Consider the following 26,036-nt stretch of genomic DNA (forward strand, 5'->3'; position numbering starts at 1 on the left):
TGCTGGCAATTGAACCCAGGTCCTCATGCATGCGAGACAAAAGTATTATCAATACTTTTGATAATACAGTTTTCTGTAGCTTTTTTGTTCCTGGTGATGGGGACTGAACCAGAGAGGCTCTACTACTGAGATACATTCCCAGCCCTTTTTATTTTCAGATAAAGGTCTTGCCAAATCACCGAGTCTCCCAAGTTGCTGGGATTACGAGCATGCACTCTGAGCATATGAATACTTCCATAAAAACATTTAAGCTAAGTGTGATGGCACACGCCTGAAATCCCAGCAACTCAGGAGGTTAAGGCAGGAGGACCACAAGTTCAAAGCCAGCCTTAGCAACTTAGTGAGGTCCTTAGCAACTTAAGAAAGATCCTGTCTCAAAATAAAACATAAAAAGGGCTGAGGATGTGGCTTAGTGGTGCAGCACTCCTAGGTTCAATCCCTGGTACCAAAAAAACAAAAACAAAAACACCAAGGCTGGAGGCTCTTAGGCGCAGGTATTCCTCAGGGTCTGGAGCACACCAGGGTCTCTGCTAGAATGTGAGCTCCCTGAGTAGGAGTGCTGAGTCCCAGATTCTAGAACACAAGCTGGTGCGTAGTAGGTGCTTAGGAAGTATGAGCTGAATGAATGTATGAAGGCTTGCCATTCCTAGAACAAAACAGGTTGCTGGAAGGAATGGGGAGGGGAGCCCCAAGTTTCAAACTGGGAAATGAGTCTGGATTCCAGCCTCTGGCAGGGAGTGGCTGAGCCTAGTGCTGTGAGAACCACATCACCTTTTATCCACATGGGGCCCAGGGAGGGAAGGATCAAAACCCAATTTGAGAACTCCGAGAGTCACCCTGGGGCTCTGTGGTTTGGGAACAGTAAGGTCAACTTGAAGCCTGCAGTGTGTCACTGTTTCCATTACACATTTTTCAGGGTCCCTACTTGGCTAGTAAACTCAGATCTGATTCCTCTGTCTTGGAGGATGGGCGCCAAGGCCCAGAGAGGTAGGATTTGGGAACACTGCCTGTTGGCAACAAGCAGTCGCCTGTCTGGATAGGAAGAAAGAATTGTGAGGAAGTTTTTCTTTTTTTTTTCCCTTGGGAGCATGGTATTAATAGCACAAACCTCTCTCCCTCCCCTCTAATCCCTAGCAGTTTCGGTAAACCTGTGGGACACATGCTCTTTCTTCCTGTCTTTGCTGGAAGTTAGCTGAAGCAGATTTTTTTTTGGTCGTCAAAACTTTTTAAGCCAGGCATGGTAGTTCTCAACTGTAATCCAGCTGCTCAGGAAGATCACGAGTTCAAAGCCAGCCTCAGCAACTTAGTTAGGCCCTAAGCAACTCGGCAAGATCCTGTCTCTAATAAAATACATAAAGGGGCTGGGGATGTGGCTCCATGGTTAAGTGCTCTGGGTTCAATTCCCAGTACCACCCCTCCCCCCCCAAAAAAAACACCTTTTTTGAATAGGTAATTTAAATAGTATAAAAGGAACAGCAAGATGAACCCCTACCAGGTGTCTCTAGAACCCTGTTAGCAGGGTTATTGTGTATTAGTGCTGGATTTTGAATTAAGGTCAACTTTCTTGGGAGAGTGAGGGTTAGGTGTAGTGTGTGTTGGAGCTAGGGGTGGGGAAACTTAAGGATTTCTGCCCTGGTCTTCTCCACATGACAAGGACTTCTGGGCAAGCTCAGAACACAATGTGCTGGCTTTGACTGAACTTTCCTTGGTAAGAGGCAATGGGAGGCTAGTGTGTAGACCCTGAATTGTCTGGAAACCCTGGGTTCAAAAGTTCACTCTAGCCAGATGCTGTGGCATAGGCCTATAATCCCAATGACTAGGGAGGCTGAGGCAGGAGGATCACAAGTTCAAGGCCAGTTTCAGCAACTTAGCAAGTTAGTGAGACCCCATCTCCAAATAAAAAAAAAGGGGCTGGAGCTTTTAGCTCAGTGGCCGAGAGCTTGCCTAGGATGTGTGAGGCACTGGGTTCAATTTTTTAGCACCCCGTAAAAATAAATAAATGAAATATTTAAAAATTAAAATAATAAAGCACCCCTGGGTTAAATCCTCAGTACCAAAAAAAAAAAAAAATCACTCTGTCCAGCTGTTTGCATACTTTTTTTGCTCATTTTTAAAAAGATGGTTGTGAGAACAAGATATCGAAACATATATAAAAATCACATTATAAATTGCTATATGTGAATTGTCCATTTTGAAATGATTGACAGTGGTCATCATTGTTGGTTGGAAGGCTCAGCCCATTCACTTGCTCTGTGATCTGACTTTTGGTTTCTTCAACTGTGAAATGGGAATAACAAGATTTACCTGTTACAGCAGCTGTAAGGGTCAAATAAAATATGTAAAGTCCCCAAACCCTGCAGGTTCTCATGACATTAGTCCTTCCTAGAGGCTGTTTTAGAGAAAGCTGGATAATTTGTGAATTCAAAAGCCCTCAACATTCTGGATGCTTGCATGCCTGTAATCCCAGCAGCTAGGGAGGCTAAGGCAGGAGGATCATGAGTTCAAAGTCAGCCTCAGCAAAAGTGAGGCGCTAAGCAACTCAGTGAGACCCTGTCTCTAAATAAAATACAAAATAGGGCTGGGGATGTGGCTCAGAGACTGAGTGCCCCTGAGTTCAATCCCCAGTACCAGCCCCCACAAAAAAAGAAGCCCTCAAGGAAGACCTTTTAATTACTAGGTCTTCTGCATCTCAGAATTATTCCTCACAAGATAGGATCCTCTTATATCACCATCACTACAGCCAGGTCCAGTCTTTCATTCACTATTATCCATGCCCCCTCTTTTTTTTTGAGATAGTCTCACTAAGTTGCTGAGACTAGTCTCAAATTCCTCAGCCTCCTGAGTGGCTGGGACTACAGGTATGGACCACCAAGCCCAGTTGTATCCATGACCTCTTAAAATCTGTGAACAGAAAGATTAATGGGTACCCAGGACATTTTAGTGGCACCAGGCCTGTGGCTCTTGAGGCTGTCCTTGAACAAATGTTACAAGGTCCTTGAACTTCAGTGCTTTTTTTTTTTAATTCCTTTTTTTATATGGTTGTAGATGGACAGCAGGCCTTTATTTTATTTATTTATTTTTATGTGGTGCTGAAGATCAAACCCAGGGCTTCACACATGCCAGGCAAGTGCTCTGCCACTGAGCTCCAGCCCCAGCCCCAGTGCTTGATTTTAAAAGGAGAGCCGGTGTTATACCCTCCCCATCCCAAGTACCTCCTAGAGACTACTTCAATTTAGCCACATTGTCTAGAAACTTCCAAGTCCCCTGCCTGGTCATGATACCCCCTTTTTCTTTTCAAATCCCCAGATTCTACTATATAGCTCCACATTCTCTCCCCTATGTTCCCCCAGCCTTTCAGCCCTATTCCTTCCCATTCCAGTCCCAACAGGGAGCATCCTCTGTTCCTTGTCGAGTTCATTCTCCATCATCCATCCCCTCACTCATGGCTCTCATTCCCTCAAGGCAAAAGCTACACGTCCCTTCCCTCCCCCATCTGCCCACTCAGCTCCCTTGGGCTATATATAGCACAGCTGTGCCTTAGATTGTGGCCAGAGCTTGGAGACTCAGCCCTACCTCCCCCATCCTTGCCCCTTCAACACAACAGAGAGAACATGTTTGAAGGTGCCGACAATGTTGGATAGGGCAGGATGAAAAAGGATGTGCTCAATTTGAGATTTGGGAAAATTTGAGATTTTCCCAATCTATTGTCAGGGGTGTTCCAGCCTGATACCCATTCCCTGTCACTTGTTCCTTCTGGAGGAAGAGGAACAGACAGTGAACAGAGGAGTTCTGACAACCATCCTATTTAACCCTTGAAGTAATCCTATGGCAGATGCTACCCGCATTTCTCAGGTGAGTACATAGACTCAGAGGTCCAGTGGCAAGATCAAATCATTACAGTTATGGGCTAATTGATTCCATATCTGACTTTGGACTATACACCAATTCTGTCTACATCTTTAATTTCAACCCCTGCACATCAAAATTTCTATTAACGTGCCCTGATTTGGAAGGGAAAGAGGTTTGCTAAGCAAATTACTAATGTAGAAATGATGAAACGGAAACAATTATTAAAGACTTGGCATGTTAACAAGAATCATGCTATCATAATTTTATCTTATCTGTTTACTAAAGCAAGACTCTACAGAAATTTGTTCCTTGAAGTTTTAGTTACTGTATGTTCTCAGAAGTTTTTTTGAAATAAAAATACTTTGTATATTTGAAATTAAAAAAAAAATTGCTGGGCGGAAGCTGGGCATGGTGGTGCATGCCTATAACTAGGGAGGCTGAGGCAGGAGGATCACAAATTAAAGGCCAGTATGGGGACATGGGAATGGGTTCAATCCCCAGGACCTGTTGCAGGGAGTGGACATGATGCGGGGTTATCTACATAAAGTAATTAGCACACTGCTTGGCCTATAGAAGGTGCTCAGTAAATCCAGTGAATCACAGCAACTGTTACCATTTTCTCAGCTCTGGGCTGAAATTATGCTGTGGAAGCATCATTATAAAGTCAACAAGGAAAAGCAGAACTTGGCTTTCCATAGGTTGGCCCCCGTTTTTCAAAGAACTTGAAGTTACTCCCGATTCCTGTAGTCTTTTTTTTTTTTTTAAAGAGAGAGTGAGGAGAGAGAGAGAGAGAGAGAGAGAGAGAGAGAATTTTTAATATTTATTTATTTATTTTTTAGTTCTCGGCGGACACAACATCTTTGTTGGTATGTGGTGCTGAGGATCGAAACCGGGCTGCATGCATTCCAGGCGAGCGCGCTACCTCTTGAGCCACATCCCCAGCCCCGATTCCTGAGTCTTATGCAGACATTTTTATCCCCCTCATCCTGCCTAGATGAGCAAGAATATGTACCATCCATATCTTGAAAGTTCAAGAGGCAGCGCGGGGTGTGTGTGTGTGAAAGACAGGGAAGAGAGTTCCCATGGACGCTCGGGGATATGTGAAAGCTCTGGGGAGTTGCTATAACCCTGAGTCTCTTCATAGAACAGTGAGTGTTAGAGAAAAGAGGAACATCAGCTGCTGGACAAATTTCCAGTGCTGAAAAGGCCCCTTTGGGACACACACAGGGCCAAAAGTAATCTAGAGAAAGAACAAAGGCCTGGGATGGAGTGAGACCCTCCAAGGTGTATCCTCATCTTTCCCAATTTGCATAGCAAGTGCTTTTCCCTCTTCAGTCAAAGGTACTGCAATTGATTTGCATGCCTAACCCTCAATATCAATCCAGAGGATTTCAGTTTGGTCCTCTCTGGTTAGAATTGCAGATAGGACCAGAAAATTTGAGGCAGCCAGACCTGAGTTCAGATTATAATACCAACATTAGTTGTGCACCTTGGATAAATCATTCGGTTTCTATGAAGCTCAGTTCCTTCCTCTCTGACAAGTCTGAAATATAAGTATCTAATACACAATGGCAATAATGCCAGTCACTGTCATCTCTGAACCTGAGAACCCTACAGGCAGCACAAAGGGCTCTAGAGACAAGAAGTCCCAGTTGTTTCAAATCCCCAGACAAATCTCCTTGGTCCAGAAAACATTCCTGAGAGGAGACCAACATCAAGGCCAGAGAGTCAGTTTCTCACAAATAGGTATTTTACTTATATTCCATATAGACTATAAGCGTATTGAAAGCAGCTGAGCATGGTGGCATACACCTGTTATAATTTCAGTGATGTGGGAGGCTGAGACAGAGAATCCAAGTTCAAGGCTAGCCTTGTCAATTTGGTGAGACCCTGTTCTCCAAAATAAAAAGGACAGGGATATGACTCAGTTGTAAAGCACTTGTAGATTCAAATCCCAGTACCTTGGTGGAAAACCTAGGAACTCTGGCCAACTTTGCTTCTTTATCTTCATTTCAGTTCTCCATATCACCACCACGTCTCATCCCACCATCTGAGAACCAGAAGATTACATCTGTTAAAGGATCCTCTCCATCTGGTCTTGTTGTAGGAACAAAGGAGGCAGGGCACCCAAGACAACAGGAAACAGTTTTATTTGGCTGCAGCCAGGTTTAGAAGGCACAGCTTTTGCTGTAATCAATTAACCCCCTGAACCCCTGCAGGTAGTTTCAGAATTTTATACCCAGCATGTAAGGGGAGGGGCTCAGAAGTTCACAGTTTCTAGAAGTTCACATAAAAGCAGCTTTTTCTTCTACTTGATTTCGGCAAGTTAACCCTTCAAGGACAACACCTGAGAAGGGGAGAGCTTCTTCTCACCTTTCTTTCCTCCCCCTGCCAGCCTGTTACCAGGGAGCCCAATTGGTAACTTATCTTAGAAATGTAGACATCTCCGTGAAGCCCCAGCTCAAGGCCAGAGGCCTTGTTTAAAGGTTTTGTCCTTTTTATTACATTTTACATTTGCAAACACACTTCTACAAACTACTATACTGGATACATGTTTGTGAAAAACAAGTAAAGGGGTGTACAGTACCTGGAGTGCTGATTTCTTCCCAGCCAATGGTCAAGTAAAGTAGAGCAACAGGAAAATAGGAAGTTTAACTAAACATTGACCTTTTTTTTTTTTTTTTGAGAGAGACTCTTTGCTTTTAGTCTTTTTAAAAAATATTTATTTTTTTTTTAGTTATTGGTGGATACAAAATCTTTATTTTTTATTTTTATGTGGTGCTGAGGATCGAACCCAGTGTCTCACTCATGTTGGGCAAGTGCTCTACCTCTGAGCCACAACTCCAACCCCTTGCTTACAGTCTTTAAAAAATTATTTTTCGTTGTAGATGGACACAATACCTTTATTTGTTTATTTTTATGTGGTGCCAGGGATTGAACCCAGTGTCTCACACATGCTAGGCAAGCACTCTACCATTGAGCCACAATCCTGGCCCTGCTTATAGTCTTAAAATCAATTATGGTGAAAATTTCTGGAGAAGCTTAGCTAAGATTTTTTTGTGTGTGTGGAGGAGGGGGTGCCGCTACAGTCCAACATGCTTTTCCAGTGTCTGGAGCTCAGCGGATGGGGGGTTAAGACCCATGCCCTGTCCTTTCTCCACCCCTCTCTTCCCCGACTTCAAAGTCTGCACAAAGCTCGAGTCACTGCTTCCCTGACCCCATAGTGATAGCTCCGACATCAGCTCTTGGACGGTTCAAAACAGCAGATGCTGAGCCCTGGCCCTGCTGCTCACGCTCCACTTTCTACCATCTCCTAGGGTAAGCACCAGCATGCTGAGACCTGTGGGGCCACTGGTCATTTCTCCTCCAGGAGAAGAGAAGGGGCAACTAGGAAGAGAAGTTGACTCAAGTAGGGAGAATTGGTCTTATGGTTGGACTTAAGAAGGCATCCCACTGGCAGAAATCCCGCTGTGAGGACCAGGACTACATCTAGTTTGTGAGCAGAGCAGATATTTACAGGGGTTGGCAAGTTAGAACAGTAGGAGTTTTCTCCCTAGAAATGGAGGTAGTGGTTTGAAGAGCAGCTCAGAGACCGGAATTTGTTTTAGTATTAATGTGCAAAATATATGCTAAATTATACATAAATCAATGTCTCATCGTTTGAACTTCTGCCTCTGGTGATTTAGTATTCAGTACTGTAACTGGGATGACTCTGGCTCCCCAAGGGCCAGACCCTACTCTTTAGCTCCCTCAGGAGTAACTGTCACAAAACCAGGACCAGTGGAGGCCCCCAAGATTCAAGGACTGTTCCTCTCAGTCTCTGTGGATTTTTCCAGTTGTTTTTCTTGGCCCAAGGATCTTACCCAGTGATGCAAATGGAGGGAAGGGGGGTGGCAGAGAAAACAGTAAAGTCTGAGTTGGGGAAGAAGCAGATGTTGGGAGGAAGAGGCAGACATTAGGAAGGACATGGAGGAAGTGGCTGCTAGTGGCCCAAACACCTGAGACAGGATACCCAGGAGGGACATCTTTTCAAGAGGAGACTGTGCTTAGCATGGTGAGAGGATGCTAGCGGGTAACCAACTCCTTTCCACTCCAGACTGAGAACCAGAATTCTTACTGTGGGGTACCTTCTAGGACTGGGCTGAAGTCTAAGACCCCCGGCTGTTAACAACTGGGTCCAGGATCATGTCTGCTAACAAAGGCTGGTGGGTGCCACCTGAGGGCGAGGACAGCGTGTCTGAGAAGTTCCTAAGGAAGACCAGGGACTCTCCATTGGTACCCATAGGTGAGTAGGGAAAAGAATGGGGACATGAAGGGGGAACTTCTCTCAAAGAGATAGTGACTTCTGGTCTTTCCAAAGGAGAATGAGAGGTTGGGGATTTAGTTCAGTGGTACAGTGCTTGGTTAGCAAGAATGAGGCCCTGGTTCAATCCCCAGGACCACCACCACCACCACCACAAAAAAAAAAAAAAAAAAAAAAGAGGCAGAGGTTAGAGAAATTAAGTGGTCCTAGGCACTGCACCAGGAACAAACCCTCACAATGAGACAAGGGAGTCTGGATGGGTGGAAGTGGTCAGGAACTGAATGCATGGGACAAAGGGAAACTTGGGGCACCAACACCAGCCTCAGGATGGGGAGGGTCAGAATTATAATTTAGGATCCCCCAGGGATTCCTTTAAGTCCCTGGGAGAGCAGAAAAACAGCTGTACCAGGATGTGGGAGCCAGCTGTGGTTAGAGACGGGGCCCCAGCGCCAAGGTGGCATGGTCATGGGGATGGGCTATTTGTATATGGGGAAGGGATACAGCCACTTTAAAAATGCCATCAAGGGGAATCAGCTCAACCTAATGCTATCCGCTCCCCTCAAACTGCACAAAAGCAGCCACTTATCTAGCCTCCCAGCCTGTCTAGAGGCTGTCTCATCAGAGGACAATTGAGCTTGAAGGCCAAGGCCAAGGGTTGGTCACATTCTCTGCCCACAGGCTTGGGAGGCTGCCTGCTGGTGGCAGCATACAGAATTTATCGACTGAAAGCTCGTGGTTCCACCAAGATGTCCATACATCTGATTCACACCCGAGTGGTAGCACAGGCCTGTGCTGTGGGTGCAATCATGCTAGGTAAGCAGCTTGGGGGTGGGGGGCAGGTCACAGGAGAAGGGCAAATTGGCTGAGGTAAAAGTCTGAGTTCTCACAATCAAAGGGCCCTTGACTTCCCACAGGATGCACATCAAACCCTTGAAGAGGCTTCTGAACTGAGACATTGTCAGGGTTCCCTGTTCAGTCTCCTGCCCTGGGCCTGTGGGATGGTGTGCAGCCTGCTTCATGAGGTTGCCCTAGAAATGAGAAATGTCATGCAGCAGAACATGTTGGATCTCTTCCTTTCTTGATAAAAAAGGCAGGAAGCTACTTGCTGTGACAGTAAGCCTGTTTCTAATGTATAACACAGCTAGTCACCCCAGCTTGCCCACTTCACAGATTGCTGAGGTATCTCAGACAGATACAGAATACACAGTAAAGTGCTTTGTGAACTGCTGAATGGGCTGTTCCCACAGGTGTGTGGTTAGATGCATGGAGCAGCTGTTGGGACTGATAAGCAAGGATGCCGAACTCTCAAAGGACCAGCTAGAATGGAAACTTTGGGACACCAGGGGGAGCCACAGAATGGGTACAGGGTTCAGATGGCAAGGGGCATTTCTTCTTCTTCCTCACACAGGCGCTGTGTACACGATGTACAGAGATTACAGCAAGAGGACGGCACAGGACACTGGGGAGAAGTAGTGCTCCTGAGGGGGCTGGGTGGCCTGACCCCCTCCTCAGCCTCTGTATGTGCCTAATAAACCAGTACTGAGGAAAGTCAAGTGTCTTCTTCACTAGCAGAGAGCAGAGGAAGGGACCTAGAAGAAAGGCTGGATATCATAGAGCTTTGGTTCCCAACTCCAGGGACAGGGAGACATATAAGGGGCAGTGGTCTCCTAAGGTCAAGGTAGGCAGACCTTAAATCCCAGAATCCCATCAACTCCCATACCACCTCAGGTCTGCCCAGAAGCAGCATGGAGTGCCCACGGGATGGAGGGGCAACGAAGGGGCCTTGAGGCTCATGGGAACACTGAAGTAAGAGAAAGGCGTTCCTCCACAGACTGCTTTCCCTGGGGACCCAGGCAGGAAGGAGGCAGCAGCTGGAGCAGAGGCAATGATGCCTCATGGGAGATGACATATATCCAGAATGTAAGCACAAGGACTAGACGGGATGGGGGTGCGGCGGATGAAAGAAGCAGGCCAAGGCAGAGGTCAGAATTTTCTGTTCATTTACAAAACACAACTAAGGTTGAACTTGTAAAAAATAAAATTCCATGTAAATCCTGAAGACAGTGGCTCTTGGGGTTAAAAACTTTCATCCTCCAGGCCGGGCATGCTGGAGGATTGCGAGTTCAATCCAGCCCGAGCAATTTAGCGAGGTGGTAAACAACTCAGTGAGACCCTGTCTCAAATAAAATACAAAATTGGGCCGGACATATGGCTCAGTGGTCGAGTGCCCATGAGTTTAATTCCCAGTACCACAAAAAATTTCCAAACAAACTAACAAACTAAATAACATTCATCCTCTTCTCTTTCCCTGGGCCCAAGCTCCTCTCTCTTCCTTGGGAATGGAGCCAGGCAGAGGCCACAGAAAGAATCAGGAGGCCAATGGCCCTTCTTCACTGGGACTCTGGACTGGAGGTTTGTGAGTTGTTCATCATGGCCACAGCAATTCCAGACACTCTTTGACAACACGAAGACCAAGTAACACAGGTCTCAGCTTCAAGTCCAGGAACTGCCAGGAACACCTGCACTCACATGGGGTAATTGAGCACAACATCTTGTTTGGCGAGCTCCAGCAACATAGGATCGTCGAAGAACTTGCTGATGCTCACATCTTCACTCAGGCCCTGTGGAGAATGGGGGCAAGTGCAAGAGTGAGCTCCATATGGGGACTGGCTGAGCTAGGGGCTGTCCAAGATCTGGGCTGGAGGTGGAGGCTGGCAGGAGCTGGAATGAAGGTAACTATTTAGAAGCTGTGCCTTTAGGGTACTGTCACAGTCCAGAAGACACTCCTCTCCAAGCTCCCTTTTCCCTAAAGGCCCCAGTTCTGGTTGTCTAAGGAATGTACAAATCACTTCCTTCCACACTGTGCCGCAAACTATTCTCAGTCTATAGGCCCTCAGGAAAAGGGTCCATGAAGAAGAAAGGAACCAAACTTCTGCTGAGGCTCCTGGGGGTAGAGGGACTACAATGGGCCTGAGGAACACGTACCTTCCTACGACGGGTTTTAATCATGAATTCCCGGGCCAGGTGAGGAGCTGGCTGTGGCTCCAAGGGGCGGATGACAATGCTCTTGTCCAGAGGATCACCAGGTACAATCTGAAAGGCAAAGGGTTTCTAATGTTCTAGGCAGACTTGGATTCCAAAGGCTTCAAGCCCAAAGCAGGACTACTAGGATACTAAACACCTCACTTGGGGGGTTGGGGAAATAGGTTAGATAGGGATCAGCTTGTATAGGTGGAAGGCCAGGCTGGCTGGTTTGCCCCATTTTCTTACCTGCCAATGGTGGAAGACAGACAAAGAAAAGGCCTGTCCCTGGGTATGAGTCCGGAGATCAGTCTCAAAGCCAAAAGAGTCGATGGCTGGAATGAAAGCTTTGATGGTGTAGAGAGGGGAGCCTGGGATGGGTGCATCCTGAGTCACATGCCCCCTGGGACAGAAAGGCAAAGGTTGAATCCTTACGTATACAGAGGCCAAAAGCCAAGGAGCAATCTGGCTTTTGCTGCTCCCAGATTCAACCTAGCCCAGAGTTCCCAGCAAAGAAAAAATAACCAAGAATGCTCTACAGAGAGCAGAAAAAGCAGACAGGATAGGGTCCTAGAGATATTCACATGGTTGACTTGCTTCAGTACTTCCCCCAGGAGCACTATGAGTAGGGGTCCAAGAAATTTCAGTTGTAATTTGTGATAAAAGCCAGAAATTGCCTCATTCCTCTCCTATTTCCTTCTGGAAAGTGAGCTGACTGGGTCTGGAGTGGACAGATTTGAGGCTAAGCTCTACTCTGCCCCCTCAGCACTGAGGCATTTCCTGTTCTGCTCTTGATCTTAGCACTCTCCCTAACATACTGGGGTTGCTCACCTTCGCCTGGCCAGGACAGTATAAACGGCAGATACACAGTCTGCAGGGGCCTGGACCTCTACAAAGTAGTAAGGCTCCATCAGACGAGGAGTGGCCTGCAACAGAGCAGGGAGGAAGGGCTCAGCTTGGGGAGGGCTGAGAAGGGAGACCCTGGATAAAATGTCTCCAGGCACCCAAAGCCTGGTCCTCTACTTATGGCCCTGTCTAGGGAAACAGGATGGTCCCCTACAGCCCTGCTCTTACCATGAGGAAGGCAGAATAGACAACTCTCCTGGCTGTGGGGATAATCTGGCCTCCACCCCGGTGCAGAGGCTCCTGGGCAACCACCGCATCCAGGATCTTAAACTTGACATTCCGAATCACTAAAAAGGAGATGAGGACAACTCTGTGAGGTTTGGTTCTGGGGCTAGTCACAGGGCTATATCAGAGAAGTACAGAATCTTGCTATATTACATACATCACAGCCACACAAAATGTGGTACAAAAATCACACTGGAGCTGGGCACAGTGACACCACCTGTTAATCCCAGCAACTCAGGAGTACGAGGCAGGAGTACCAAGTTTGAGACCAACCTGAGCAACTTAGCGAGATCCTGTCTCAAAATAAAAATTAAAAAAGGGCTGAGGATGTAGCCAGTGCTACAGCACCCCTGGATTCAGTACCTTATATACACACTATCTGAGAATGGGTGTTCTAATCAGATCAAGAAAGTGTGTGGTAAAAGAGGTTAGCAGTTAAGTATACATTTGATTCAGGCCATAAGAGCTTTTCTACAAATTTGTGGGTTTTTTTTTTTTTTTCCCCGCTGCAGATATTAAACCTTTTTGTTTGGAAGCAGAATCAAGTTCTAGGAATTTCACATTTAGTCCCATGAAGTCCAATCTGGGTCAATAAGCCACTCCAATCTCAGTCTTCACTATATCTCTTGTCACATACACCCAAAGACAGCTCCTATTCAGGAGTAAGAAGCAATGTTGGTCTAGAAGTGACTTCATTTCTAGGAAGTGCCAAGTGGTGGCAATGGGATAAGGAAAGGGGAGGAAGTTGGCCCAGGACATGGGACAGACCCTATGGACTTACATTCATCACACAGGGGCCCCTCCCTGGTTCCCCACTGGAAACCTTGAACGATGCTATCCTTCACTGAGCCAAGAAGAGCCTTGTCCACCTGTAGAGAAACATGAAGGTTCCTCAGCAGTCCTCCTTCCAACCGAAAAGTTGAGAGGGGGAGAAGAGAGGTACAGCTACGAGAAGACCCTCTCCTTCACCAGAGAACTCAAAATATTTTGAGAAAAGGAGGACACACTGCAGTTTCCTCTACTCAGAAGCTATAAAGAGTGCCACGTGGTTCCCATCAGTTCTGCAGTACCTCAGAGGGCAAGGTATCATCCACCAGGATGTTGGGGCCTGTGGCATCAGGGCCAAAAGCCCAGATAGACCGGGCAGCCAGCAGATCCCAATCATACTTGGTCTGGAAGAACTCTCCTAGCTTCTTTCTGGGGAAAGGAGAAAATGGAGGTATCAGACGGCTCTGTTGAAGGCTTCGGGACCATGGACCCTCCCTTTCTGGAGAAGAGTCACCCCATTCAGCCCATGCTGTGCTCGGAACATTAGCAAAGGCGGGACACATAACTCCTTCCCAGAACGATGATGTGTGGCAGGTAAACTGCGGCATCTGCCCTAGAGGCAGAGCCATGCACCCACCTGTTCCATGTGATCTGAACCACCTCGTTCTCTATGTCTTCAGCGAGGCCCTTCTCAAGAGGCTCAGCAATCATGGTGATCTTGTTCCTGGTGAGAAAGACAAAGGCAATGAGGAGGGCTCACAGGACTAGTGGGGCATTCCTAAGGAAAGGGCAACAAAGCAGACAGCTGAGGCAGTGACATCAGAGGAAGCCTCGGGGCAGGGTGGAGCAAAGGACTTGTCTTCTTTCATTTCAGTCTATTAGTTTGTTAAACAAGTGGAGCTACAGCTGGGAATGTAGTTTAGTGGTAGAGCACATGCTTAGCACATGCAAGGCCCTGGGTTCCATCCTTAGTAGCAAAAAAATAAATAACAATAATTTATTTTGGGGGCAAATTTTTATTTTATCACATGACAGAGGAGAAGTGGCAACTATGGAACTCCTCTTGGTAATATCTAAGACAAAGGATTCACACAGCATCTTGTCCAAAAGCATAAGGGACAAGGGGCTGGGGTAAACACAGGTATCTTAAGCACAAGCATCTTCTCTCCCTGTCTTGGGTGTCTCTACTTCCACAGTGCTGGGCTGGGGGTGGAACTGGGGTGAGTGTAGGGGGACAGTGTCCTTGAGGCTGCCAGTCCAGGGACACTATGCTCCCAGCTTACTTTTTATTGGGTGTTTCAGCAAAGCACTTGAGGGAGGATGTTTCCACCACCGTCTCACAAAATGTGACCACTGGGTCAGCCACCTGGGAACAAAATAAATTGCTGAGGTAAAGTCTACTTTTGTTGGAAAGACAAAGTTCTACCTAAGGGAACTCTGAAGTGCCCTTGGCTCTCCCTCTTTGAGAACCCGTTTCTTCACCAGCACAGGTAACAGGCACAATGCAGGCAGTAGTACTGTCCATGCCATCACTAAAAAACCTGAGAAGACAGTAAAGGCATTTTATTCCTGAGCCAAGAGTAAGGGCCTTAATCATAGTCTTCCAAGACAGCTTCCAACATGTGCTTGGCCCCCCACCGTCAATCACTGAACAATTCCTGGGGGTGCAACAGTCAGTGCTAGAGACCCTGGCGAACACCTGCTCCCTGATGCTCACTCATGCACATCAGCAGATGAGTCTAACAGAGGTACTGAGGGTACCTGCCCAAGTAGCACAGGACACTGAAGAAAGTGTGCCTCAACTGGGAGATGGAGGCCAAGGGATGCATGGTTCAAAGGACCACATCAGGAGTGGTGATGATGAATCTGCAAAAGCCACCCTCCACTCACCTCAAAACCGTCCACTCCAAGCCCTCCATCACTACAATTGTGAAATAATTTTTCTAACAAAAGGACAAAGAATAACTGGCCTGGGAACCTTGACACTGAGACTAACCCAGTGAGGGGACAAAAAAGTTCTCCAAAGCCTTCACAAAGGAGAAGCAACAGAAGGTGCTTTCTATAAGTGGATTTCTTCCAGTTCACCCCTCTTCTCTTGGACATCCAGTGAAATCTGCCTGGAGCAAGGATTCTGGCTGCTGGATAGGCAGGGGCCAAAGAAAGGTGCACTAATTTACCTTGATGTCTATCTCTGAGTACATCTTCCGCAGATCATGCATGACACAGTCCAGGTAGAGCTCTCCAGTGCCCAGGATCACATGCTCGCCAGACTCTTCCACCTGAAACACAACAGCCCTGGTGGTCATAGCCTGGACTCTCTTGTGTGAGCAACTGCAGATGCAAATAGAATCCAGGCCAGGACCGGACAGGGGATGCCTGTTATTATCAGAAACAGTGACTGTTTCAGCCTCTTCAAAAAACCTCAGTAAGGCCGGGCACAGTGGCACATGCTTGTAATCCCAGTCAGTGGCTTGGGAGGCTAAAATAGGAGGAATGTGAGTTCAAAGCCAGCCTCAGCAAAAAGAGAGGTTCTAAGCAACTCAGTGAGACCCTGTTTCTAAATAAAATACAAAATAGGGCTGGGGATGTGTCTCAGTGACCAAGTGACCCCAAGTTCAATCCCTGGTACTGAACAACAACAAAACCACCTCAGTGAGGCATACTTCCTTACCTATTGGTCCTTGAGAAGGTGGGAGCACTTAGCACAGTGCTACTGAGTGTAAAGTCATTGACTTCAGTCCTATCTTAGCCATTTAGGAGAAACCCTACCCTATGTCCACGGACAACAAAGTAGCCCTTTAGCTTGGCCAGTTATTCAGAAAGGTATGTTGACAGGATTAGAAGTGTTCAAGGACAAGAATAACTTTTCTGGAAGAATCAATTCAAATTGTATTAATAAGGAATATATTCTTTCTATGTAAAGACACTGGGGGAACCTACATACACAGGTTTTATCCTGCCCTCAAGTAATATTAATAGGCATGACTGCTCCTGTTATCATTTGCCAAAAGCAACAGTTCAGGAACACCTGAGAATGTGAAGCAGAAGGTGGTGCAGAGCAGGCAGCCAGGGCAAATTGGGCTTGGTGGCAGCAGCAGCAGGTCCCACACATACCTTGGTGGTGAGGGACGGATAACTCTTGTTGACCTTGCGCAGGCCATCGAGCATCTTGGGTAGCTCTGAGGGGTTGACTGGCTCCACAGCAATCTTAATAACAGATGTGGTATTGAACTTCAAGGGCCGGAAAATCTGAGCCTGAGATTCAAAATGCAGAGGAGTCAGGGCATCTGGTCTGAGAAGGCACAGAAGGTGCAGGTGTAGGCTGGGCAGGGAAGCAGTGTGCCTAGTGTGTGTGAGGACCAGATCCCACCCCCAGCACCACAGTGACGGGGTAAAAAGATGCAGGCAGGCATATGAGAGAGCTGAGGACTTGCTGAGAGTCAGATATTCCCCAAACAGGAGCCTCTGTGCTGCTTGGGGACAACCCAAAAGGCCAATCATTCCCACATATTTTGGCAGAACAAAAAGAAGTGGAAAAGAACAAAATATTCCTAACATCTGAGTTTAAGTACAGGGAGAATCCAGCAGGGTCAGAACTAAAAGGCTGAGTCTATGCTGGGGCCTGTAACCAGGAGGTGGCAACCATTCTGAATTAGACCCCTTGGAGTTCCTGTTTGTTGTTCACATGTGCCCTGGTTCCTCGTGACCCTCTAGCTTAAGCCATTCCAGCTGGCCTCTTCAGAAATGCTACCTCCTCATTGCCTCGGGGTTCCGTTATGGTTGCTGTCTTCACGATTGGTTGATCAACACCTTCAATCAGAACCCAGTTGCCTGCAGGAACACGGTTCACTTCAATGTGGTACCTGGAACAACATCCAATAAGCAGTCATGGAACTTAGGAAGAGCATTCACTGCATAAGAATGCACTGGGCCAGGAGCAGAGACACGCAGACCAGGTACTTCTTGCAGGGGAGAGGGGCAAACAATATAATCATACAATTCCATGTATGCAAAGAGTGCCTTGAAAAAAAAAAGTATAAGGAATCAGAAGAGGACATAACAGGAGAATGTAATTTCAATCAGAGGTTTATGGTAAAAGTCACTGCTTGGGGTGTCCAACATAAGGGGATATCAAAAGATGAAAGATACTTCAACTTTCTTGGTTCTCTGATTTTCCTTTGCCTTCTAGAGAATTTGGTAGATTTGGAGGAGGGAAAAGGGACCCTGGTTAAGGCAGAGCAGACACATTAGGGAACAGGACTGCCTTGGTTCTCCCTACCAATTGAGATGCCTACATCATAAACTGATAGGCAGCCAGAGGCTGAAGTAAATTTGACTGAGGATCCAGTGAAGTCTTCTACCTTGGTCAAAGCACAGACAATAAAGTTTGGGAAACAATTTCTTTTGGGTAGAAACAGAAAGGTTATAACTTAAAGGATCACAGAAGAAATGAAGAGAACTAAGATGAATAAAAATGGAAATCTTCCTATAAAAGTTCAAAATGCAGAGGTAAATTGGGCATGGTGCATGCTTTTAATCCCAGCAACTCAGGAGGATGACACAGGTGGATCCCAAGTTCAAGGTCAGCCTCAGCAACTTGGTGAGACCCCTGGCAACTTAGTAAGATTGTGTCTCAAATAGATAGATAGATAGATAGATAGATAGGGAGGGAGGGAGGGTCCTCCTACCCTCCCGCCACTGTAAAGAGCCAGGCAGCCACTGTACTTCCAAGGAGGATCACTCCTCCCAGCTTTTAGGGGAAGTCCCAGGATAGAGGCCAAGACATGCCCCGGGAGGCTATGGTTGGCAGTACCTGGCCACAGAGATCCAAAGGCGGCCCACAGTGCATATCTGGGAATCTTCCTCATCCTCCAGAGTATAGTTCTCCCCCAGCACCTTCACAGGCTGCCCAGCATGGATGGTGCCACTCAGTACCCGGCCGAATGCATGAAACTGAACTCCATCATCTGTGCTGTACATTTTAGTAGTGTGACACATCAGGGGACCCTGGAAGAAGAGACAGGGCAGCTTCAACTACATACATCTTGTGGGTAAGTACCACTGTCTTCACCTCTTGGCAGTAACTACACGAACTCCGGAGAACCCAGACCTAAGGAAGATATGGTGATCACTCAAGAAAGTTCCAAACCATGGTCTGACCCTTCCTCTCTGGAGGGTTAACAGGAGACACAGGCTAAGGTAACGGGAAGACAAGCAGGTTTGGGATGGCAAATTGGCAATACTGACAAAATTACTTGCCCTAAATTTCCTCTGAACGTGTAACTCACAATTCTCAACCAACCATATGCTTATGACGAGACACTACATTGCCTAAGGAATGGCTGGAGAATTTTTTTTTTTTTTGGTAGTTGCTGTTTTTTGGTGCCTGGGGATTGAACCCAGGGTCATATCCATGCTAAGCATATGCTCTAGCATGGAGCTACACTGTAGGCCTAAAAAGGTGTTTTTAAACCCCAGACTGACAAGACAGATACCACTTGTTGAATCTTTACTATCTGCCAGTAATCTTTACTATAGCACCATGCTAAACACAACTGTAACACTTCCTTAATCTTGTTTAACTGTCGTAACAACTGCTCACATATTATCCTCACATTACAGAACAAGACCCTGAGAGTCAGAAAGCATGAGAGTGTTCACTAGTACTGGCAACATCTGGCTGTGAATTCAGACCTGACTCTGCTCACGGAGGGTTCAGTGGGAGGCAAAGATGGTAAAGAGAGCATTACTCCTAAGACCAAAAATCAGTATGCCTATGCAGGAAGGGAACTGGGGGCCATGTTCACTTACATCAGGGTCACAGTCGCTCATGGCCTCGCCAAGGTCAGAGTCTACACCACCTGTGTACGTGTGCTCAATCTTAGGCTTGGCACCCACCTTTGGAGAAGGGATGTGCTGTACACACATGTCCACAAAGCCTGTGGAGAGAGAAGAGAAAGCCATGACTACATACTCTCATAGGGGGAAATGAGCAGCAATTATGGACCTTCTTATGACACTGAGGAAAATGCAAGGAGTATGATTTTGGTTCTAAAAACTATGGAACTATGGGAGACCAACCTTACTCGTGACACACTCTCCGACTGGGTGCTGAGGCGCTCAGTCACAGAAATGTGGCAGAGCTTTCCCCACCCTTCTTGGGTTTGAGGGTTGGTGTCTCATGCATGGGTGTGTCTTGCTACAGCCCCATGGGTGAAGCTATGCTCACCTGTTCCTTTGTAATATAACCCCTTACCCTGTTTAGAATAGAATCTTCCATGGAAGTACCTTGTGCGTGTCTCCTTTTCTTACTGTGCCCTTGAGTGTGGCCTACCCAGGTGTCAGTCAACCTGCTGACAGTGGATATTGTGAAGATATTCAGCCCCCTGAAACCTGACCCCTTGCCTCATTTGAATAGCTTCTCCTCAATAAAAGGGGTCAGCGTGTGCTCTCGCTCTCTCTCTTCCTGCAGACCCTTAAGGTCAGAGGAGCCATCACAGAGATCCCAAAGAAAAAGGTATTTGTGTCTCTTGTGTGATTATTTTGTGCAGCCCAGTTAGCCCAGTTCAACTGGAGTAACCCCTGAGCCTTTTAGTTGCAAACAGAATGGAACTATGATTTTAGGGAAGAATTTTGCTGAAAGATTTGGAGTTGTACTGCTTCAGAGAAGTTTAAGAAGCAGGTCTCAGTGATATAGATTTTTTGGAACTCAGCTGACAAAACAGTTTAAAGTTTCTACAGCAATCCATGGCCACAGAGATCCATGCTTTTATTGACTATAAACATTTACTGAGAGCTTGTACTGACCTAGAAAAGCACCCTATCTCTTCTTGCTCAAATAATTCCTGAACTGAGAAACTTTCCATATTTCTATTCAATAAATTACTATTTTCCTAACAGAATAATAAGCCATATAAGAGAAAGCACTCAACCAGGCATGGTGGCACACTTTTGTAATCTCAGTTACTTGGAAGACTGAGGCAGAAAGATCACAAGTTCAAAGCCAGCCTTAGCAACTTACTGAGGCCCTAAGCAACTTAGCAAGACATTGTTTTAAAATATAAAAAACGGCTAGAGATGTAGCTCAGTGGTTGAGTGCCCTGGGTTCAATTCCCAGTACCAAATAACAAACTCAGGTCTATTTTCAATCAGCCCAGTGCTTTTCCTTCTATATATTCTCATAGGGGAAAATGAGCAGCAATTATGGACCTCCTATGTCACTAAGGCACAAGAGAGCACCTTGTAGGAAAGGGAAACCTGGGTTTATAACCCAAGTCTCCTGAATCCTAGCCTAAAATCTCCCTACTATCTCACTCCTCCAGGTGTTTGCTTTCCTGACTATTCCCTAGCAAAACCCAGAATTTATCTCATCTCTGTCACTTGGAAGCTCCTCCTGTTAGGGAGATCTAATTTCTTTAAATTCCCAAGTCAGGAGTTTTGCTATCATCCACTAAGGAAAGCAGCTCGGCAAAAATAGAAAGCTTCTGTATCCCAAACTATGGTTTGTTTAAAGAGCCTCAGCACTTGGACCACTACTGCAGGGTAAAAAAGAGTTCTGGTGACACCTGTGACAGGACACAAGAAGGTGACCTCTCTGTTACCTGTGAACTCGCCAAAGAACTTTTTGCAGACCAGTCTGAGCAGGGGGCGGATGTTCAGCTTCAGCTCTTCCTTGGTCAGGTGGATGCCAAGCTCATCGAGGGTCCTCGGCAAGCTGGTGTCCACATCACCCACCACCTGTGGGAGAACCAGATTACCAAGTCAACTGCAGTTAAGAGCCCCGGTGTGGTGCTATAGACAGGGAGGGCAAAGGGCAATCTGAAAAGCTGCTGCACTGGTTCTCTTCCACAGGGAGAGCTCTTCAAGGACAATAGTTTGGTTTCAAGAAGCCTAGTGGGGGCTGGGGATGTGGCTCAAGCAGTATCGCGCTTGCCTGGCATGTGCGGGGGCACTGGGTTCAATCCTCAGCACCACATAAAAATAAAAAATAAAGATGTTGTGTTCACCGAAAACTGAAAAATAAATATTAAAAAATTCTCTCTCTCTTGAAAAAAAAAAAAAAAAAAAGAAGAAGCCTAGCGTACCTACCCTTCAACCCAAAGTGGGGCAGAGCCAACTTGGTGAAATACCCATCTGCCAATAAAAGAAGCACTCAACTTGATTTCTGTTGGTGCTGCCCCCTGGTGTCTGAAAAGCAGCATCACTTCTACTCAGGAAATCCCTTACCCCTCCTACTCAAGAGACTGTTCAGATTTAGAGGATCAAAGGACTGGAAGAACCAAAAAAGGCCACCTAGCAGTTCATTCTGTCAGGACAATGCCACACTAAATTATCCTCAGCAGACTCAAGGTCTCCACTGAGGCAGATTCTATAAATTTCTTTTATTAATCCATTCCAGTCTTGACAAAAGATACTAAGTGTTTTTCAGTGCTGATAAATTTTAATGGCTATTTTGCCTTGTTGCTATGTTTTGCTCTTTTATCAGCTGGAATGGCCACACACATTCCATGTGAGAAAGAGAGAGAGAGAGTGTGTGTGTGTGTCCTTTGTGCAAGATGCTTATTAAGCATATTTCATCACTGAGAAAGGTCTGTATGAAAATTCCTATGTAACATTTTTACCCTTTTAGTCCTGCACTTCCACTTCTGATAGCACAAATTCATATAAACAAAATGTTATATTAAGTCTCCCCCCTCAACACTGGATTACATCCCCAGCCCTATTTATTTATTCATTTATCTATCTATCTATTTATTTATTTGTAGTGCTGAGGATTGAACCCAGGGCTTTGTTCAAGCAGGGCAAGCACTCTACCAACTGAGCTATATCCCAGCCCCCCTTTTTATTTATTTAAAAAAAATTTATGGGGCTGGGGATGTGGCTCAAGCGGTAGCGAGTTCCTCTGGCATGCGTGCGGCCCGGGTTCGATCCTCAGCACCACATACAAAACAAAGATGTTGTGTCTGCCAAAAGCTAAAAAATAAGTATTAAAAAATTCTCTCTCTCTCTCTCTTTAAAAAAAAAAAAAAAAATTTACCAGGGATTTTACTCAGGGGCACTCAATACTGAGCCACATCCCCAGCCCTATTTTTGCATTTTATTTACAGACAGGGTCTCACTGAGTTGCTTATTAGCACCTCAACGTGGCTGAGACCAGACTTGAACTTGCAATCCTCCTGTCAGCCTCCTGAGCTGCTGGGATTACAGGCATGCACCACCACGCCTGGCCTCCTTTTTATATTTTTTAATTTTAATTTTTTTTTTAAGGTACCAGGGATTAAACACAGGGGCACTCAACCACTGAGCCACATCCCCAGCCCATTTTTATATTTTATTAGAGACAGGGTCTCATGGAGTTGCTTAGCTGAGACCAGACTTGCAATCCTCCTGTCAGCCTCCCGAGCTGCTGGGATTACAGGCATGTGCCACTGTACCAGGCCCTTTTTTATTTTTTGAGGTAGGGTCTCACTAAGTTGCTAAGGCTGACCTCCAACTTGTCATCCACCTTCTTCAGCTTCCTGTGTAGGTGGAATTACAGGCATACACCACCATAGCTTAACACAAACATCTTTAATATATAAACAACCGGGAGGTCACAATTATACCTGTAAATTAAATTCCCACAACCAAAATTATTCTTCTAAAGAGTTAGGATATATAATCCCTGCAATGCAGGAGGCTGAGGCAGGAGCAACACAAGTTCAAAGCCAGCCTAAACAAGGGCTTTGTGCATGCAAAAACAAAAAATAAAAAATAGGTTGGGATGTGATGTGAGTTCAATCTCTGGTACTACACAAAAAACAAAATGTTGACGGCCACTCCCTCATGCTCAGTAAAACAAAACTGAGCAGGTGAGTAGGTTTAGGGCAGAGGGGAATATGACTTCATCAGTTTTTCCATCTGTGCTTACAAGAGCAGACCTGAAGCAGGTGGCCTGACACTCACCTGAGCAAGGATCTTATAAAGGGGCTCCAAGATAAACTCCACGAAGCTCCTCTGGGAGCTGCTGGTTGGGGCCTTTTTTGTGAACTTTCGCCTAAAAAGAGAAATAAGAGTCCTGAGTGACCCAGGAGGGAGAAGGCAGTGTCACTGACCCCAAGGCTGCACTGCCTAAGTTCTGAGTCTGAGAAAGAGCACGGGGAGGAATGCATTGTGATCATAGTTTCCAAAGAGATATTTTTGAGAGGACACATGATTACAACCCTCCTGCATGCCTGAGGACCTCAGTAGAAATAGCCTCTCATGCAATATTAGACACCAATCCAGGGGAACAAGGACAGCAGTTCATGTCTAAGAAACAAGTAGGTTTTATCTTGGAAATTCTTTATTTGTCCTTGCTTACTGGGGAGAATGAATTACCCCACCACCCTTTCAGAGAGTCATGAACCACACTCTACTTACGTCTTAGGGTTGAAGTAGATGTCACCCCAGAGTCTTTTAGCAAATTCCTGGTAATTAATGTCACCTACAGAAAAGTCACACAATTATAATCTACCTAGCACAGGGTTGTTTGAAATCTGTTTCAGGTGCTACAAGTGGTCCTCAACCATGTTGAGTAATTCTAGTATTTCCTTTTCAGGGTCCAGACACTTCTGTCTAGCCAAGTAGTCAGACAAAGTTACTCAGGCACAGGAAGGACAGGACTGGCCTAAAGTTGACAAGACTAAGCTGAAGCCAAAATGAGAACACAAGTATTTTTCTCCCTTTTCAGCAAGCACTAGGACTGAGCTATAGACAAGGCATGAAACAACAGCTCAACCGCCTATATACATTTTCTGTCTGTATCTAACCCTCGGTCTTTCTAAGGAAGCACAGTTTAATGGTTCCTTTCTCTTCCCTTCTTTCTTTTTTGCAGTGCTGGGGGTTGAACTCAGGGTCTCATGTGCATGCTAGGCAAACATTCTGCCATTGAGCCATATCCCCAGTCCTTCAATCTTTCTTGATCCACCTAAAAGCTCTACTCTGCTTCCAGTATGGGTCAACTTATTACTGAAGCATCTGCATAAGGCTCTAATGAGCCCTAAAACTCTAACAGGCAATCATTCAGCCCTCCAGGGAGAAAACACCAAAAACAATCTTTGTCTCATCTTTTATCAATTAATAGTTTTAGGCTGACTACAACTGCTAAACCTAATCAGACTGAACCAAGCAACTGACTTGAAATTCAAGTGTCATGAGCTCCTGAAAAGCCAAGTTCAAAAGCAAATGCTTGAAATCCCAATTACTTGGGAGGATGAGGCAGGAATATTCCAAGTTCAAGGGCAGCCTAGGTAACCTAATGAGACCCTGTCTCAAAAAAAAAAAAAAAAAAAAAAAAAGGGGGGGGGGGCTGGGGATGTGGCTCAAGCGGTAGCGCGTTCCTCTGGCATGCGTGCGGCCCGGGTTCGATCCTCAGCACCACATACCAACAAAGATGTTGTGTCTGCCGAGAACTAAAACATAAATATTAAAAATTCTCTCTCTCTCCCTCCTCTCTCACTCTCTCTAAAAAAAAAAAAAGTGGGGGGGGGGAGCTGCGATATGGCTCAGTGATTAAGCACTCTTGGGTTTAATCCCTGGCTCTAATAAACAAACAAACAAACGAATAAATGAATGAATAGGGCTGGGGGTGTTGTTGGAATTCAGTGATAAAGCACTTGCCTTGCATGTGAGACCCTCGGTTCAATTTCTAGTGCCACAAAAATAGCAACAACAATAAAAACCTCCTAAAAAATTCAATTAGGTCACTGACAAAACAACTACCTTCTGGATATTTCTTCCCAGATGTCAGGCTGTTTTTCTCACCTGAGGCGGCACAAAGGAAAGTCACATTCCCCTTCAGACCTTTCAATCTCTTTGTGAGGCACCACAACATTTCAAATAAGTTCCAAATCTTTTTCTTCCCCATGTTAATTACCAAGTCTTCCATTCTGTCCCACTTTAGTAGTTACCAAAATGTTCATTCTTCTCTGATCTGCAATGTCTTTTAGACCCCCTTACTGTTGCTCTTATTGTGTTGGAGTACTGGACTGAACTACTTCTCCTCTTATGTAGTGCTGGAAATGGAACCCAGGGCCTCTTGCATGCTAGGCAAGCACTCTACCACTGAACTATACCACTGAACTCCCAGACTTGGAGTGTATTTTTTCTTTTTCCCAGTACTGGGGATTGAATCGAGGAGTGCTCCACTGCTGAGCTCTATCCCCAGCCATTTTTAAAATTTTGAGACAGGATTTGGCTAAGCAGCCTATGTTGGCCTTGAGCTTGCAATCTTCTTGCTTCAACCTCTGAAGTAGCTGGGATACAGCCATGTGCCACTGTGCTAGGCTGTACTGAACTTCTTGAATACCTATAAGAAGGTACCCAAAATTTAACAGAGGTTTCATAAATGTTCACTGAAAGAATGAATAAGCACTTCTCCAATCCATTTCTTCCTTTTCAAATTTCACAGGTAATGCTAATTGTATACCCACAATCCTATATCTGAACATTGGCAAAATATCTTGCATTCCATCCTCCTTCTGGTCTATCTTTCATCAGATTTGCAGATACCACTCCAATCTCTGATAGTTTCTCATTTCCTACAGTATAAAGTACCTGGAATCCAAGTCCTCCTCTATGTGGTCCGAAACCAGCCACTAGTAGTTTTTTTAAGTTGTAGATGGACATAATACCTTTATTTATTTGTTTCATGTGGTGCTGAGGATGGAACCCAGTGCCTCATACATGCCAGATAAGTGCTCTACCACTGAGCCATAACCCCAGACCCCTCACTAGCAATTTTGATTTGAACTTTCTCCTTGGCAATTTAGTCCACTGTTTTCTGCAGAGGCCATGACCGACAATGCCTGCCTCCACACTCCCTCTTCCAATTCTCTGAGTGTGGAATGCCTGGCTCCCTAGTCTCTACTTGCTCAAGCCTGCCTTTCTTTGTGCAGCCTACTGTGCTGCTAGGCCACTGAAGCTGACGTTCCCTGCCATTCCC

The 26,036-nt window shown here is 45.8% G+C and overlaps 2 protein-coding genes across 3 annotated transcripts in view; one reads left to right on the top strand and one right to left on the bottom strand.

The window, feature by feature from the left end:
• The first annotated feature begins 7,783 nt into the window (after positions 1-7,783).
• On the top strand, positions 7,784-10,006 carry Higd1b (HIG1 hypoxia inducible domain family member 1B). Its single transcript, XM_026408278.2, has 4 exons — positions 7,784-7,903; positions 7,984-8,134; positions 8,831-8,965; positions 9,561-10,006. The coding sequence occupies exons 2-4, from the start codon at positions 8,035-8,037 to the stop codon at positions 9,623-9,625; spliced, it is 300 nt and encodes a 99-aa protein (XP_026264063.2). The 5' UTR covers positions 7,784-7,903; positions 7,984-8,034; the 3' UTR covers positions 9,626-10,006.
• A 366-nt stretch (positions 10,007-10,372) lies between these two features.
• The window catches only part of Eftud2 (elongation factor Tu GTP binding domain containing 2), a 42,864-nt gene continuing 27,200 nt past the window's right edge, over positions 10,373-26,036 (bottom strand). For both annotated transcript variants that reach the window (XM_026408243.2, XM_026408244.2), the window contains exons 12-28: positions 23,474-23,537; positions 23,018-23,108; positions 20,674-20,809; positions 18,884-19,011; positions 17,886-18,079; positions 16,824-16,935; positions 16,187-16,327; positions 15,250-15,351; positions 14,356-14,438; positions 13,710-13,796; positions 13,375-13,501; positions 13,086-13,173; positions 12,248-12,366; positions 12,005-12,099; positions 11,423-11,576; positions 11,138-11,245; positions 10,373-10,773 (exon numbers count right to left, since the gene is read on the bottom strand). In XM_026408243.2, coding sequence (XP_026264028.1) covers positions 10,678-10,773; positions 11,138-11,245; positions 11,423-11,576; positions 12,005-12,099; positions 12,248-12,366; positions 13,086-13,173; positions 13,375-13,501; positions 13,710-13,796; positions 14,356-14,438; positions 15,250-15,351; positions 16,187-16,327; positions 16,824-16,935; positions 17,886-18,079; positions 18,884-19,011; positions 20,674-20,809; positions 23,018-23,108; positions 23,474-23,537 — 1,925 coding nt within the window. In that variant the 3' untranslated portion in view covers positions 10,373-10,677. The remainder of the gene's footprint in view (positions 10,774-11,137; positions 11,246-11,422; positions 11,577-12,004; positions 12,100-12,247; positions 12,367-13,085; positions 13,174-13,374; positions 13,502-13,709; positions 13,797-14,355; positions 14,439-15,249; positions 15,352-16,186; positions 16,328-16,823; positions 16,936-17,885; positions 18,080-18,883; positions 19,012-20,673; positions 20,810-23,017; positions 23,109-23,473; positions 23,538-26,036) is intronic.

Source organism: Urocitellus parryii, chromosome 7 (genome assembly GCF_045843805.1).
Source record: "Urocitellus parryii isolate mUroPar1 chromosome 7, mUroPar1.hap1, whole genome shotgun sequence".
NCBI classification, from domain to species: Eukaryota; Metazoa; Chordata; class Mammalia; order Rodentia; family Sciuridae; genus Urocitellus; species Urocitellus parryii.

What these genes read in the sequence shown, in the direction of transcription:
- Higd1b (XM_026408278.2), top strand. Translation starts at nt 8,035, where the DNA reads ATGTCTGCTAACAAAGGCTGGTGGGTGCCACCTGAGGGCGAGGACAGC. An exon ending in CTCTCCATTGGTACCCATAG is followed by an intron (nt 8,135 to 8,830) that starts GTGAGTAGGGAA and finishes CTCTGCCCACAG; the next exon opens with GCTTGGGAGGCTGCCTGCTG. An exon ending in TGTGGGTGCAATCATGCTAG is followed by an intron (nt 8,966 to 9,560) that starts GTAAGCAGCTTG and finishes TTCCTCACACAG; the next exon opens with GCGCTGTGTACACGATGTAC.